At 39.0% G+C, this 12,871-nt stretch overlaps 1 protein-coding gene across 11 annotated transcripts in view; it reads left to right on the top strand.

The window, feature by feature from the left end:
- Positions 1 to 12,871, top strand: part of EVL (Enah/Vasp-like) — a 272,883-nt gene that overhangs the window by 139,420 nt on the left and 120,592 nt on the right. Inside the window, exon 1 of one of the 11 annotated variants that reach the window (XM_016431272.2) lies at positions 6,349 to 6,529. The exons of 9 other annotated variants lie outside the window; for them this stretch is intronic. In XM_016431272.2, the coding sequence (XP_016286758.1) occupies positions 6,519 to 6,529 (11 nt within the window). In that variant the 5' untranslated portion in view covers positions 6,349 to 6,518. Of the gene's footprint in view, positions 1 to 6,348; positions 6,530 to 12,871 lie in introns of those variants that run through there. One more of the 11 variants, XM_056811272.1, reaches the window with a different exon arrangement.

The following is a 12,871-nucleotide window of genomic DNA, read 5'->3' as shown; positions in this document are numbered from 1 at the left end:
ACTTTTACTTTTTTTTCTTTAGGATTCATATAGTAGTACAAAGTAAAATGGACTTAGATTCTAGTCTCTGGTTTTGCCATTATGTGATCTTGGACAAGTCACCCCCATTTCTAGGCCCAGGTTTCCTCATTTGCAAAATGGGAATAATAATCATCATCATCATGCTTAAATTATGTAACTCACAAAGTTGTTGTCAGAAAAAATAGAATAGTGTATATGAAAGAGTTTGTTAAGCCCTAAAGTAAATATCACAAATGGGTGGGACCTAACAGGGAAGAGCACTAGAATTGGAGTACGAGTTCAAATCCAGCTCTCTTTTGTGACTTTAGTAATAATACCAATGATGATATTGATAAAAGCTAGCATTTATATAGCACCTATTATGTGCCAGGCACTATACTACAAATATTGTAAGTATTATCTCATTTGATCCTCACAATAGCACTGGAGGTAGATGCTAATTATCTCCATTTTAGAATTGAGGAAACAGGCAAACACAGGTTAAATGATTTGCCCAAAGTCACACAGCCAGTGTCTGAAACTAGATTTGCACTCAGAGATTCCTGATTTTAGAAGCACCTGGCTGCCAGGACTTTCTTTAAGCAAGCTATTTGAACCTCTCTGAACTTCATTTCCTTAATATGTAAAATGACAGAGATGAACTAGATTGTCTGTTAAGATCATTTCTAATTCCAAATTCCCATGATTCCAGGCATTAAGAAACCTGGGTTTGAATCCCAGTCCTAAAGGTGAATAGCCTGGATGAATCACTTTCTCTTTATAGACTTGAGTTTCTTCATCTATAAAATGATAATAATGAGGGCTGCTGGGTGGCTCAGTGAATTGAGAGCCAGGACTGGAGACATAGGTAGTTCTGGATTCAAATCTGACCTGGGAACCTTCCTACCTTTGTGACCCTGGGTAAGTCACTTAACCCCCATTGCCTAGCCCTTAACACTCTTCTGCCTTGAAACCAAAACACAATATTGATTCTAAGACAGAAGGCAAGGATTTAGATGATAGATAGATAGATAGATAGATAGATAGATAGATAGATAGATAGAATGATAATAATAATTCCCATACCATTGGACTCAGGGTTGTTGTGGGGAAAGTCAGTAGTCTGCAATGGTAATTGAACTTTATTGAAACAAAAAACTGAGCCAGCTGTTATAACAAGTTCACTGTTTTCTCCTAGAAAAATTGTTTAATTTCTCTCACCCAACCAATGAAGAAAGAGAAGACCTAGGTCCTTCAATTCAACTCTGCTGCTAATTAATTATGGGTGAAGGGCAAGTCATTTCCCCTTCTTGGTCTGAGTTTCCCCTTTTGGAAAATGAAGGTTTGGATTAGATGACCTCTGAGCTCCCTCACAACTTGAGGATTCTAGCATAGTCTCTGCTAGGAGGTGTTAAATATGGCTTGATTGTAGATGACTAGCCCTAACATGCCTTATATTCTCCTTCCCCAAACCCTCTTTAATCCAGTGCCTTCCTCTATTAATTATTAAGTTTTTATCCTATATATATATATATATATATATATACATACATATATATATATACATATATATATGCCAGGTTTTGTATATGTTTGCCTCCCCAATTAGATTGTAAGCTCCTTGAGGACAGAGGCTATCTTTTGCCTCTTTTGAAATCCTCAAAACTTAGTACAGTTCCTGGCACATAGTACAACTTGAGAAATAATTTTTGACTGATTGATTGTCCGATAGAAGTTTAAGGATTCTTTGTTGCTATTCTGCATATGAGGAAAGTTGAAGAACCACCATTTGTATAGCATGATCTGAAGAACCCCAAGAAAGACCCATTTGTCCTAGCCTTTCCTCTACTTGTCCTGACACCAAGTCTGAAATTCCCACCACCAGTCAATCACTTTTGTCAAGAAAAAGATATTTCTTCCTAAATGCAAGGGATCATTCCTCCTGGTTCCCACACTAGTCCATAAAATTGATCTCTTAATTCTCTATACAGTTAACAAAGCATTTTATAATTTATTTTAAAAATTTACATTTGTAGGACATTGTTTACAAAGGCCCTTGCATATTTACAAGGAGTTTTAGATTTTATCAGGAAAACTTTACAGTTTTGAAAGGGCATTGACATTTACAAGACACTCTAGCATTTACAAAACATTACAATTAAAGGGCTTTAATAAGGATTTTTATAAGTTAACAAAGGCTTTATAGTTCACAGTGAGATTCACAGCTTTCAAAGAGCTTTACCATTTTCTAGAGGCTTTCAAGTTTCCAAAGTGTTTCCTCTTCATTTTGATCCTTATAACAACCTCATGGTACTTAATGTAGTTCTTATACATGTATAGTACTTAAAAAAATCTTATTTGACTGAATTCCAAAAGGGTTCCAGATTTTATAGCACATGAGGTATCTTCCATAGGGCTGAAAATAGAGCAGATGATCAATAAAATAACTTATGGAATAAGTTATTTCTGCACTGGGCAGAAAAATTCACACTGTAGCAAATTCTATCCTTTGCTGTTATGATCTGTCTGATTCCAACTCCTTTTTTCCTTCCCTCCCCCTCGAATATCTTCACCCAGAACATAGAATGTCAGAGCTTGAAAACACCTTAGAAGTTATGGCAGCTCTTTTTTGTGGTGGCAAAGAATTGGAAATTGAGGGGGCAACCATCAATTGGAAAATGGCCAGACAAATTGTGGTATATGGTGTGACAGAATACTATTGTGCTATAAAAAAACACAATTTGTTTAGCCGTTTCAAAATCAATGGGCATCTATTTTGTTTCCAATGCTTTGCTATTACAAAAAAAATGCTACTATGGATATTTTGATGTATATGGGGACTTTCTTCTCATCATTGGTTTAAATCTACTTTGGAATCAGAATCATGTGCTACTAAACTGTTACTGGAAATAAGAGATGAAGAAAGGAAATGACTCCCCCAAGGGAACTTGGACATATTCCTGTAATGCAAGCATTGGTGCCCTCTCCAACAGAGAGGGAGAAGTTATTGTCTAGTGTCCTGGAAGTTTTCATGATGCCTAGGTGATTTATTCTCATAAGCTTTGGTTTTTGAGTTCAGAAAGGAATGCATCATACTAATCCAAGTCCCTTGGATGAGGGCATCATAATGTCAAGTTAAAATCTCCATTGTATTGTCAAGAATCAGCCCAAAACACGGTCACATAAACCAAGAGATTTTACTTGTTTAAACCAAGGGAAAGGGGAAACAAGAGTCAGATTGCCCAGAGTAGGCCTAATTCCTCTTAAATAGTATCCCCCTAATATGCTGCAAATTCCACAAAAGCTGTATCAATCCTAAAACACAAAATAATTTTTTAAACTCTTACCTTTGGTCTTAGAATCAATACTAGGCATCAGTTCCAGACAGAAGAGTGGTAAGAGCTAGGTACTTGGGGTTAAGTGACTTGCCCAGGGTCACAAAGCTAGGAAGTATCTGAGGGCAGATTTGAATCCAGGTCTCTGTTTCCAGGCCTGGCTCTCTATCTACCAAGGTATCTGGATGCCCCAGTAAAGGGTTTAAATACATATTATATGCTTAAACATTATATATAACATTAATGTATATTAAACACACCTGCAAATATATTTATATACACACATACACAGAGCAGATACCAGATATTGGGGAGGGAGTAAGGACTAGTCTTTCCTGACCTTTGTTTTATAGGGGGGAATCAGGAGAACATTCCCTTGGAGGTGGTATTTGAGCTCTGATTTGAGGGAATCTCAGATTTGAAGAGTGATGAGAGGTAGTCACTATAAAGACCCAGAAACAAGAGATGGCATTCTATGGGTGAAGATTTAGGAGGTAGGTCAGTATGGCTGGACCCTAGTGTATGAAGAGGAGGAGAACGTGTAATGGGACTAAAAGGATAAATGGGACAATCAGCATGGCATAAAGGAAGAAGCACTGGATTTCGAAGCCAGTGGACCCAGGTTCAAAACTTAGTGCTCTGTGTGACCTTGGACCAGTAACTGAACATCTCTTAACCTTAGTTGTTTGGTTTTTTATCTATATAAAGACAAGCTCAACCTAAATGATCTCTTAGACCCATTCCAGTTTTAAAGTCTATGATAATATGAAATTAATTATTTGGATTAAGTAAGTAGTAGAACAAACACTGGACTAGACATCAGGAGTTACTGTTCAATTATTTTTGAGTCATGTCTGATTCTTCATAACCTCATTTGGGATTTTCTTGGTAAAGACATTTGATTTGAAATTTCCTTTTCCAGTTCATTTTACAGATGGGGACACTGAGGCAAAAAGGATTAAGTGACATGTCCAGGGTCACACAAGAGGAGTCTTTCTGACTTTAGGACCATCACTCTATTCACTGCAACACTTAGCTGCCCCAGACATCGAGAGATCTGCCTTCTAGTCCTGACTTCTGTGAACTAGTTCTGTGACCTTAGATATGTCTCTGTATCTTCATGAGCTTCTGTTTCCTTATCTGAAAAAGGTGGATTTAAAATTACTGTCTGTCTTCCAGAGCTGTAATGAGGAAAGTGGTTTGGCAACTGTAAAACTCATTAGAAATATGAGTAGTGATTATTTGAAAACTCAGCTCTTTAAAAACAAAAATTATACTTTCTGAATTTCCTTAGAGGATAGAAGAATTTCAGAATTTTTTAGTTTAAAGGAAACTCAAGAGATTGTCTAATCCAATGTAACCAAGTGGCCCCTGTCTCTTCAAAAAGCAATTATTCAGTCTTTACTTGAAGATACTGGTATGAGGGTATGGTACTATGGTGGGAAAGGGAGGGCAGGGAAGCAACCCACAATTTATTTATTTATTTAAACCCTTACCTTCCATCTTGGAGTCAATACTATGTATTGGCTCCTAGGCAGAAGAGTGGTAAGGGCTAGGCAATGGGGGTCAAGTGACTTGCCCAGGGTCACACAGATGGGAAGTGTCTGAGGTCAGATTTGAACCTAGGACCTCCCATCTCTAGGCCTGGCTCTCAATCCACTGAGCTACCCAGCTGCCCCCCACAATTTCTTTAAAAAAAAAACAAAAAAACTTTACTTTCTGTCTTAGAATCAATACTAATCAGTTCCAAGGCAGAAGAGCTGTAAGGACTAGGCAATTGGGGTTAAGTGACTTGGCCTGGGTCATGTAGCTAGAAAGTATCTGAGGTCAGATTTGATCCCGGGACCTCCTGTCTCCAGGCCTGACTCTATCCTCTGAGCTGCCTACCCATTTTTGAAACTGGGTCTCCTAAATCCCAGACTTGTTTTCCTTACTAGTTTCCTTCTTTCTTTCCGTCCCTTCCCTCTGTCTCTTTGTTTCCCTCTCTCCCGCATTTTCTTTCTTCCTTCCTTTCTTCCCTCCTTCCCTCCTTTCTTCCTTCCTTTCTTCTCTCCTTCCATTTCTTCCTCCCTTCTTTCCATTCTTTCTTCCTTCTTTCTTCCTTTCTCATTTCCCTTTCTTTCCTCTTCTCTGCTTCCTTCTTTCTTCCTTCATTTTCCCTCCTTCACACTTCCTTTCTTTATCCTTATTTTTTCCCTTTCTTTGTACATCTTTATGCATGATATTAACTTCTTATTTGAATGATTCTATTAAAAACATTGGACTTGGAGTTAGGAACATGAATTCAGATTCCTGCTTCAGACACACAGATAGCTATGTGACCCTGGACAAGTCATTTAATGCTCTCTCAGCCGCAGTTACTCATCTGTAAAATGGGTATAATAATACCTGACAAGATAAAGATCAAAAGTGATAACCTATATAAAGCATTGAGTAAACTTTAAAGTGCTATATAAATAAATGCTAGCTAGCCTGTGTCCCAGAGCATCCATCTCAGTAGTGAGCAAAGAGGAAATGAATACTTTGACATGTAAATGAATGAATATTGGATAGAAAAGAGAGAGGACGCTGGGCAAATGAGCTGGTCATCTTTCCAACTCCTCTAATGCTAAAAAAAATCTTTCCAAATGGCACCACAGTAAAGTGGGAAATGTCCCAGATCTGAGAGAGAATATTAGGGTTCACATTTGCTCTTTCATTTTGCTAACCATGAGACATTGGGTAAACCTTATTCTGGGCCTCAGCTTTCTCCTGTAATTTAAGGGGTTTGGACTAAATGATTTCTAAATTGCCCTCAAGCTGTCAAGTTTTTTTTTAAACCAAGACACTTCCTTCCAACCTTCACCATTACCCCCAACACCTGAAACCTGCAGCCTCAAAATAAATAAATAGCATAATTCTTGCCTTGCAGGATTTCTGGGTGAGATCTCTAGTTTGCCCCCTCCCATGCTCTGAGATGGGAGAGCTGTACTTTTGTTTCTCTATTTTCTAGCCCCAAGTTTCAATTTTTAACTTGGGCTATTTCCCCTTTGTAGCTAAACTCTATTTCCTTTTCCTGTTGGGTTTTAAGTTGAGACTGCAACCGAGCTGTTGCCTGTGTTAGGTGCCAGGTGTCCACTGAAACTCATCCCCAAGTATCAGAGGTGAAAGCTTTGGCACTGCCCACTCTCAAGACTTTTGACAATGGCAACAGGGTGAGTATTAGCCTTGGGGCCAGGGCAGAGGGATTTTTTTTAGCACCAATCAAGTCGACTGTTAGAATGGAGTCACTAGGCATTTATTTATTTTTAAACCCTTCCCTTCCCTCTTGGAATCAATACTGTGTATTGGTTTCAAGACAGAAGAGTGGTAAGGGCTAGGCAATGGGGGGTCAAGTGACTTGTCAATAGGCATTTATTAAGCACCTAATATTTTCAAGGCGTTATGCTAGGTACTGGGGAAAGACAAATGTTTAGAGAAGAGAATTCCCAGAATTACAAAAATATTCAAGGCAAAAGGATCCTCATTTTCTAGAGGATCCGAGAATTACATGAGTGAAGAGACTAGTTTAAGGACATAGAACTAGGAGCTGCCAGAGGCATAATTCAAACCTGCTCTTCTGTTTCCAAATTCACCACTCGGGCTTTTCCTGTGAGCCAAATCACAAGTTAGAAAATTGAGACTAGCCCAAGCCTCCTGACTTCCTGTTCAAGACTCTGTATTCTCTTTCTCTCCGATGACTGTGGTGCCTAAAGGTCTCTTTATAAAGAAGATTCTCTCTGCAACTAGACGAGGCACAAAAATGGCAGGAAGAAACGTTTAATCTACCTTGGTATCTAGGCACACACAGAGCATGACTGAAGCATCCTAGCATCATTTTCCAGAATGTGGCCTGAATCCAGGGATGGAGAGGAGCAGGTTAAATCCTGGGGAGGAGAAAGTTGGGGAAGCATTTGGTTTTCTGTTACAATGAAAATGACATAGAACTTTTCTCTAAAGCTAATTCAACAAAACATATCTACCATATGCAAGGCATCTATCTGGGTCACTGAGGATACAGAGAGAAAAAATGATGTAGGCTTTGCCTTCAAATTGACAGGAAGGAATCAATGGGTACATAAAACAACTCCAGTCCAAAGGAGAACAAGGTCAAGGCAAAGCCCAGTCAAGCAAAGTGCTAAGAGAAACTTGAGGTGCAATTGATCACTTTTGTCTGGGAGGGGAAGGATGAGCACGAGGAGGGAGAAAATATCCCAAAGCATATATGTGTTTGTAAGTCACTGTTTCCACTCTACTCTGGGGGCTAGACTCCATGTACTTTCTCCAGCAGGGAAGAATTATTTTCAGATTTATTCCTTTCTCTCAATCCTTGGAGGAAAGATATAATTGTTCCTTTTATCTGTACAGACTTGGTTCTGAAAGGACTTTCAAACACAATATTTCATTTGATCCTCACAAATAGGCCTATAAGAAATTATAAATCCCCTTTTACAGATGAAGAAATTGAAGCTCAGATAGTCAAAGTAGACTCTGGTTTTCTTAGTTGTTAAAGAAAGAAAATCAAGGGAGGGAAGAGTAAGGTGGAGAGAGAATAGAGGGAGTTGGGCTTGTTCTTTGATGTTCCATGCAGCTTTATGACTCCGTGATTCTGCCAACCCTAGTAATGTGGGGCCTAGTTTTCTAAAGCCTTTTCTACCTCTAACATTCTTTGGGTCTGTTATTTTAAGATCCCTTCCCAGTTCTGACATTCTATATTCCATAATTCTAAAGACTTTTCTAGTTCTACCATTGCATACTCTGTGATTTGCAACTCCCTCAGACATCCTGTTCTATGATTCTAAGGCATCTTCTAGCTCAGTAATTCTGTGATATGCCCAAGGTTCTCTCTAGTAGAAAGGGAGGGAATGCTAGAATCCAAACTTCCTACTCTTGGGTGAGTGATTGCTCTTCCCAAGTGCACTGACAGACAGATGGAAGTTTGTCTCTGTGCCAGCTTCATGCTTCTAAGTTGTGGGATGGGGGTATGGCTTGCCTCCTTCCTTAATAGGTGTGATAGGCTAGTCAAGTCTGCAGAGTTAGAGAACACAGTTATCCACATTATCATCTAAAATATTGGGAAGACCTCCACTGGGAAGGAATGGGAAAATTGAGAGTTTCTTCCTTCCTGGAGACTCTTCCCCATTGGAAATGAATTCTAATCAGGAACAACCCTAAATACTCAGAGTGGAACAATGCTTTAGATTCATAGAACATAGGGTATCAGAGCTTGACGGATCAGAAGAGATCTAGCCCAGTGATTTCATTTTACAAATGAGGAAACTAAAGCCTTGAAAGATGCAACAACATTGTGGTCTATTGCCATACACTAGGGAAAAAACCAGGTAAAACCCAGGTCTTGAGATTTGAGGCCCAATCATTTTCCATACCAGGGTCCCACTTTCCTCTGAGAATATGATTTTCAGGGGGTAGCTGGGTGGCTCAATGGATAGAGAGCCAGATCCAGAGACAAGACTTTATGGGCTCAAATCTGGCTTCAGATACTTCCTAGCTGTGTGTCCCTAGGGAAGTCACTTAACCTCAAGCCCTTATCACTCTTCTGCCTTAGTACTGATACAAAGGACAATCCAGAGGAACTTATGAGAAAGAATGCTATCCACATCCAGAGAAAGAACTGTGGCAACAGAAATGCAGAAGAAAAACATATAATCAATCACATAATTTGATATGGATGTGATTAGGGTTTTGATGTTAAAAGATCACTCTACTGCAAATATGAATAACATAGAACTAGGGTTTGAACAATGATACATGTATAACCCAGTGGAATTGTTTGTCAGCTCTGGGAGGAGGGAGGAAAAAGCCGGGGGAGGGGGTGCAGAGAATGATGAATTGTATAACCATGGGAAAGTATTCTAAACAAAAAAAGGGGAAATTTTTTTAAAAAGAACTGATATATAGTATTGATTCTAAGACAGAAGGTAAGAGGTTTTTTTTAAAAGAATATGATTTATGATGAAATATTTCAGGGATTAGGAGACATCACTTCTTTTCTCGACCAGTATTTCCTTTGGTAAAAGAAGTGGACACAGGTCTCGGAGAACAACAGCCATTTATTAAGCATTCCCTACTCCATTAGGAAATACTATAAGAGCTGGAGAGGTACAGTGTTTATTTGGGTAATATACAGCCACTGTCCTTAAGGAATGTACAGATCAGAAGGAAGATGATCACATATAGGAACACCCAATAATATCTATAATATAGGGGTAGTAGATACATTTCAATTGTTTTACAGTCGTTTTTCAGGTGTCTCACTCTATTTGTGACCCCATTTAGAGTTTTCTTGGCAGAGGTATTGGAGTTGTTGCCACTTCCTTCTCCAGCTCACTTTACAGTTGAGGAACTGAGGTCAAGAGTTAAGTGACTTGCCCAGGGTCATACAGCTAGTAAATGTCTGAGGTCAAATTTGAACTTAGGAAGTCTTCCTAACTCCAGGACTAGCACTCTACCTACTGCATCACCTCACTGCCCAGTAAATACATTAAAGAAGTACTAAGCAAAGAGCCATATGTGGTATGAGCAGGAAGGTCTTTGCTGAAGTGGAGGAAATAGCAGTTAGATTGGGTTTTAAAAGAATTTAATAGCTAAAAGAGGAGAAAGTGGACATCCTGTGCACAGGTAATGATATAAGCAAAAGTTGGGAGGCTGCGGAGTATAGAAAATGTTGAGCCTTGGGGAGCTATGGGTGAAGGAAGGTATGGCATGGCTTGAACTGCAGACAGAGTGGTATAGTCTGGCCAGAACTTAAAATGCACCAGAAGAGGGAAAGCTATGAGAAAGGCTGGAAAAATAAAATGGTGCCAGACAATGGGTAACCATGAATGCCAGACAGAAGGGTTTGAACTTGAATTGGCAATAGAGGGGCCTAATGAAAAACTTTTTGCAGAGGTTTTACATGACCAACCCTGAAAAAGGAAGAAGATATTTCACAAAAGCTATTGAGAACAGTTAAAAAATGGAATTTCTGGGGACAGGTAGGTGTCTCACAGGATGAAGAGCCAGGTCTAGAGATGGGAGGTGTTAGGGTCAAATCTGGCCTCAGACACTTCCTAGCTGTGTGACCCTGGGCAAGTCACTTAACCCCCATTTGTCTAGCCCTAACCACTCTTCTGCCTTGGAACCAATACACAGTACTGATTCTAAGACAAAAGGTAAAGGTTTAAAACAAAATGGAATTTCCTTGGTTGACTTTCATCCCTATTGATCTTTTCTGTTAGTTTTGTAATCCATTTGTGTTTTTGCCATTTAAAGGCTTGTCCAGCAGTGATGAGCAAAATTCCTTCTGTTTCAAAGGCCTGTGAACTTCTACAGATGTGAATGTTAGCACGCAGCCTTTGTGACGTAGAGTTGCCATTGGACAAGAAGCTATTTTGGGTTGTAAAATGCCACGTTCCATTTACATTGTCATGCCAATCCATTGTTTGATACCAAAATATATCAAAAGTTTTAAAAAATGGTCAATATTTAATCTTTCTGATAACTCCTAAAGGGACAGCAAAGGCTTAATACTAAAGGAAAGTATGAAATTTCTTAACAGAGTTTTGATTTCTTAGTAAACCTCCACATCTGTCTAGTGCTTTCTAAATTACTTTCACATCTAAGATTATAGTTTGACCCTCAGAGCAGCCCAGCAGTGAGGCAGGGGAGGGATTTGTCTTCCTGTTTTTGAGATGAGGAAATTACAAATCGATGCCTTTTATCTTTCCCATTAAATTGTAAGCTTCTTGACGCCAGGTACTGACTTTTGCCTCTTTTTATATCCCCAGTGCTCAGCACAGTGCCTGGCACATAGGAGGTGTTTAATAATTGTTTACTGGTTGATTGACTAAGCTTTAAAGCTCTATACAACTTCCTCCTTCCTCTCCCCATTGAGTCACTACATCATTTTTTTAAGCGCTTGGAGTCAGTTACAAATTTGGAGGTAACAGAAAGCAGTGATGAAAGCACTGTGATTGGATTGACTTGGGTTCAAGTATAGGCCCTGACCTGACACTAGCTATGCAATTAAATAATTTAATCTCTCTGATCTCCTTTTTCATTATCTGTTAAATGTAAAACCATCTCTTTTTTCTGGGAGAGGGAGAAAGGAACAAGGAAAGGGCTCTTTACAACTCTTCTGTTGTGAATATAAAGATAACCTTAATATGCTCTAAAAGTATGGGTGGTTGTTATTATGATTGATGTTTTGTGGTAAATGAATAACCTCCAGAAATGTTCAAAGCAGCAAAAAAAAAATGTGGGCAACATACATGCTTGTGCCTCTATTCCTCTTTTCACATCCAAGTCCAAGTAAGACTCTGCCTTGGATATTGCCCTTGATCGATGAAAATTTCGCAAAGCTCAACAAACCTTTTTTTCTTATTTTAAATTTCAATTTTTTCTTACTGTAAAGTTTGCAAACATGAGTAATTCTATATACACAGAAAAGAAAAGGAAGAGTCTAAACCTTGTTCATGAAACCATGAATGTACGGCTTCCATTTTTAAAAGAAAATAATAAATTTAACACATTGGTTTCAAAGCTATCCTACTTTTCTGTGTCTTTTTGATCCTCTATTCAATTCAATCTTTCCATTTCTAGCTTCTCTACATTTGTCTACTCTCCAGTCAAAACAACCTCCACGCTGACTCAGGCAAGCCCTCATCACTGCGTGCTTAAAGTATTAAAATTGCTTTCTAATTGGTTTCCTTGCCTTAAGTCTTTTTCCTCTCATGAATCCATCCTCTACTCAGTGAAGTGCCCTTTTGGAGGGCAAGTGTGACCATATCATTCCCCTCCTCATTAAACTCCACAGGTTCCCTATCACCTCCATGATCAAATAAAAAATGTCTCTCTCTGACAATGAAAGCTCTGGCCCCTTCCTATTTTTTCAGTCTTCCTGCATTCCACCCATTCTAGGGACACACTCCTTGCCTCTACCAAGGGACATCATCATAGTACCAGGAAAGGAGCCCTGGACTGCATGACAAAGAACCAGATTTCAAGATCTTCTGTTTGATCATTTTCACATGTTCTCCCAACCTCATTTCTGCCTTGTGGCTTTCCTGGCTTCCTTTAAGACTTAGCCCACATATCATCTCTTAAAGGAGGTTTTTCCTGGTGCCCATTTCTACCTGCATCTCAATTGCTCCCTCCCTCACTTCCCCTCAATAGCTCCTTTAGACTATATAGTTTTTATGTATGTAACCCTTTGTATATTGTCTTCTCCATTAGAATGTGAGCTCCTTGAAGCCCCATCATGCTTTTTTGTCTCATATTTCCCCAGTGTTTATTCACAGTGCCTAGTTCATCGTAGGCTCTAAATTAAGATTTGTCGACTGCCTTGATTGAAACACCATAGTGCAATAGATTGCTGGGTTTAGAATCAGAATAGCTGATTTTGAACCTATCACTTATGTATGATCTTGGGCACTTAAAGCACCCTAGACTTCAATTTCTTCATCTCTAAAATGAGGTGGTTAGGATCAAGGGTCAAACTCATGCATAATGACTTAGAA

Source organism: Monodelphis domestica, chromosome 1 (genome assembly GCF_027887165.1).
Source record: "Monodelphis domestica isolate mMonDom1 chromosome 1, mMonDom1.pri, whole genome shotgun sequence".
Lineage (NCBI taxonomy): Eukaryota > Metazoa > Chordata > Mammalia > Didelphimorphia > Didelphidae > Monodelphis > Monodelphis domestica.
This window is presented reverse-complemented; position numbering and strand designations above follow the sequence as displayed.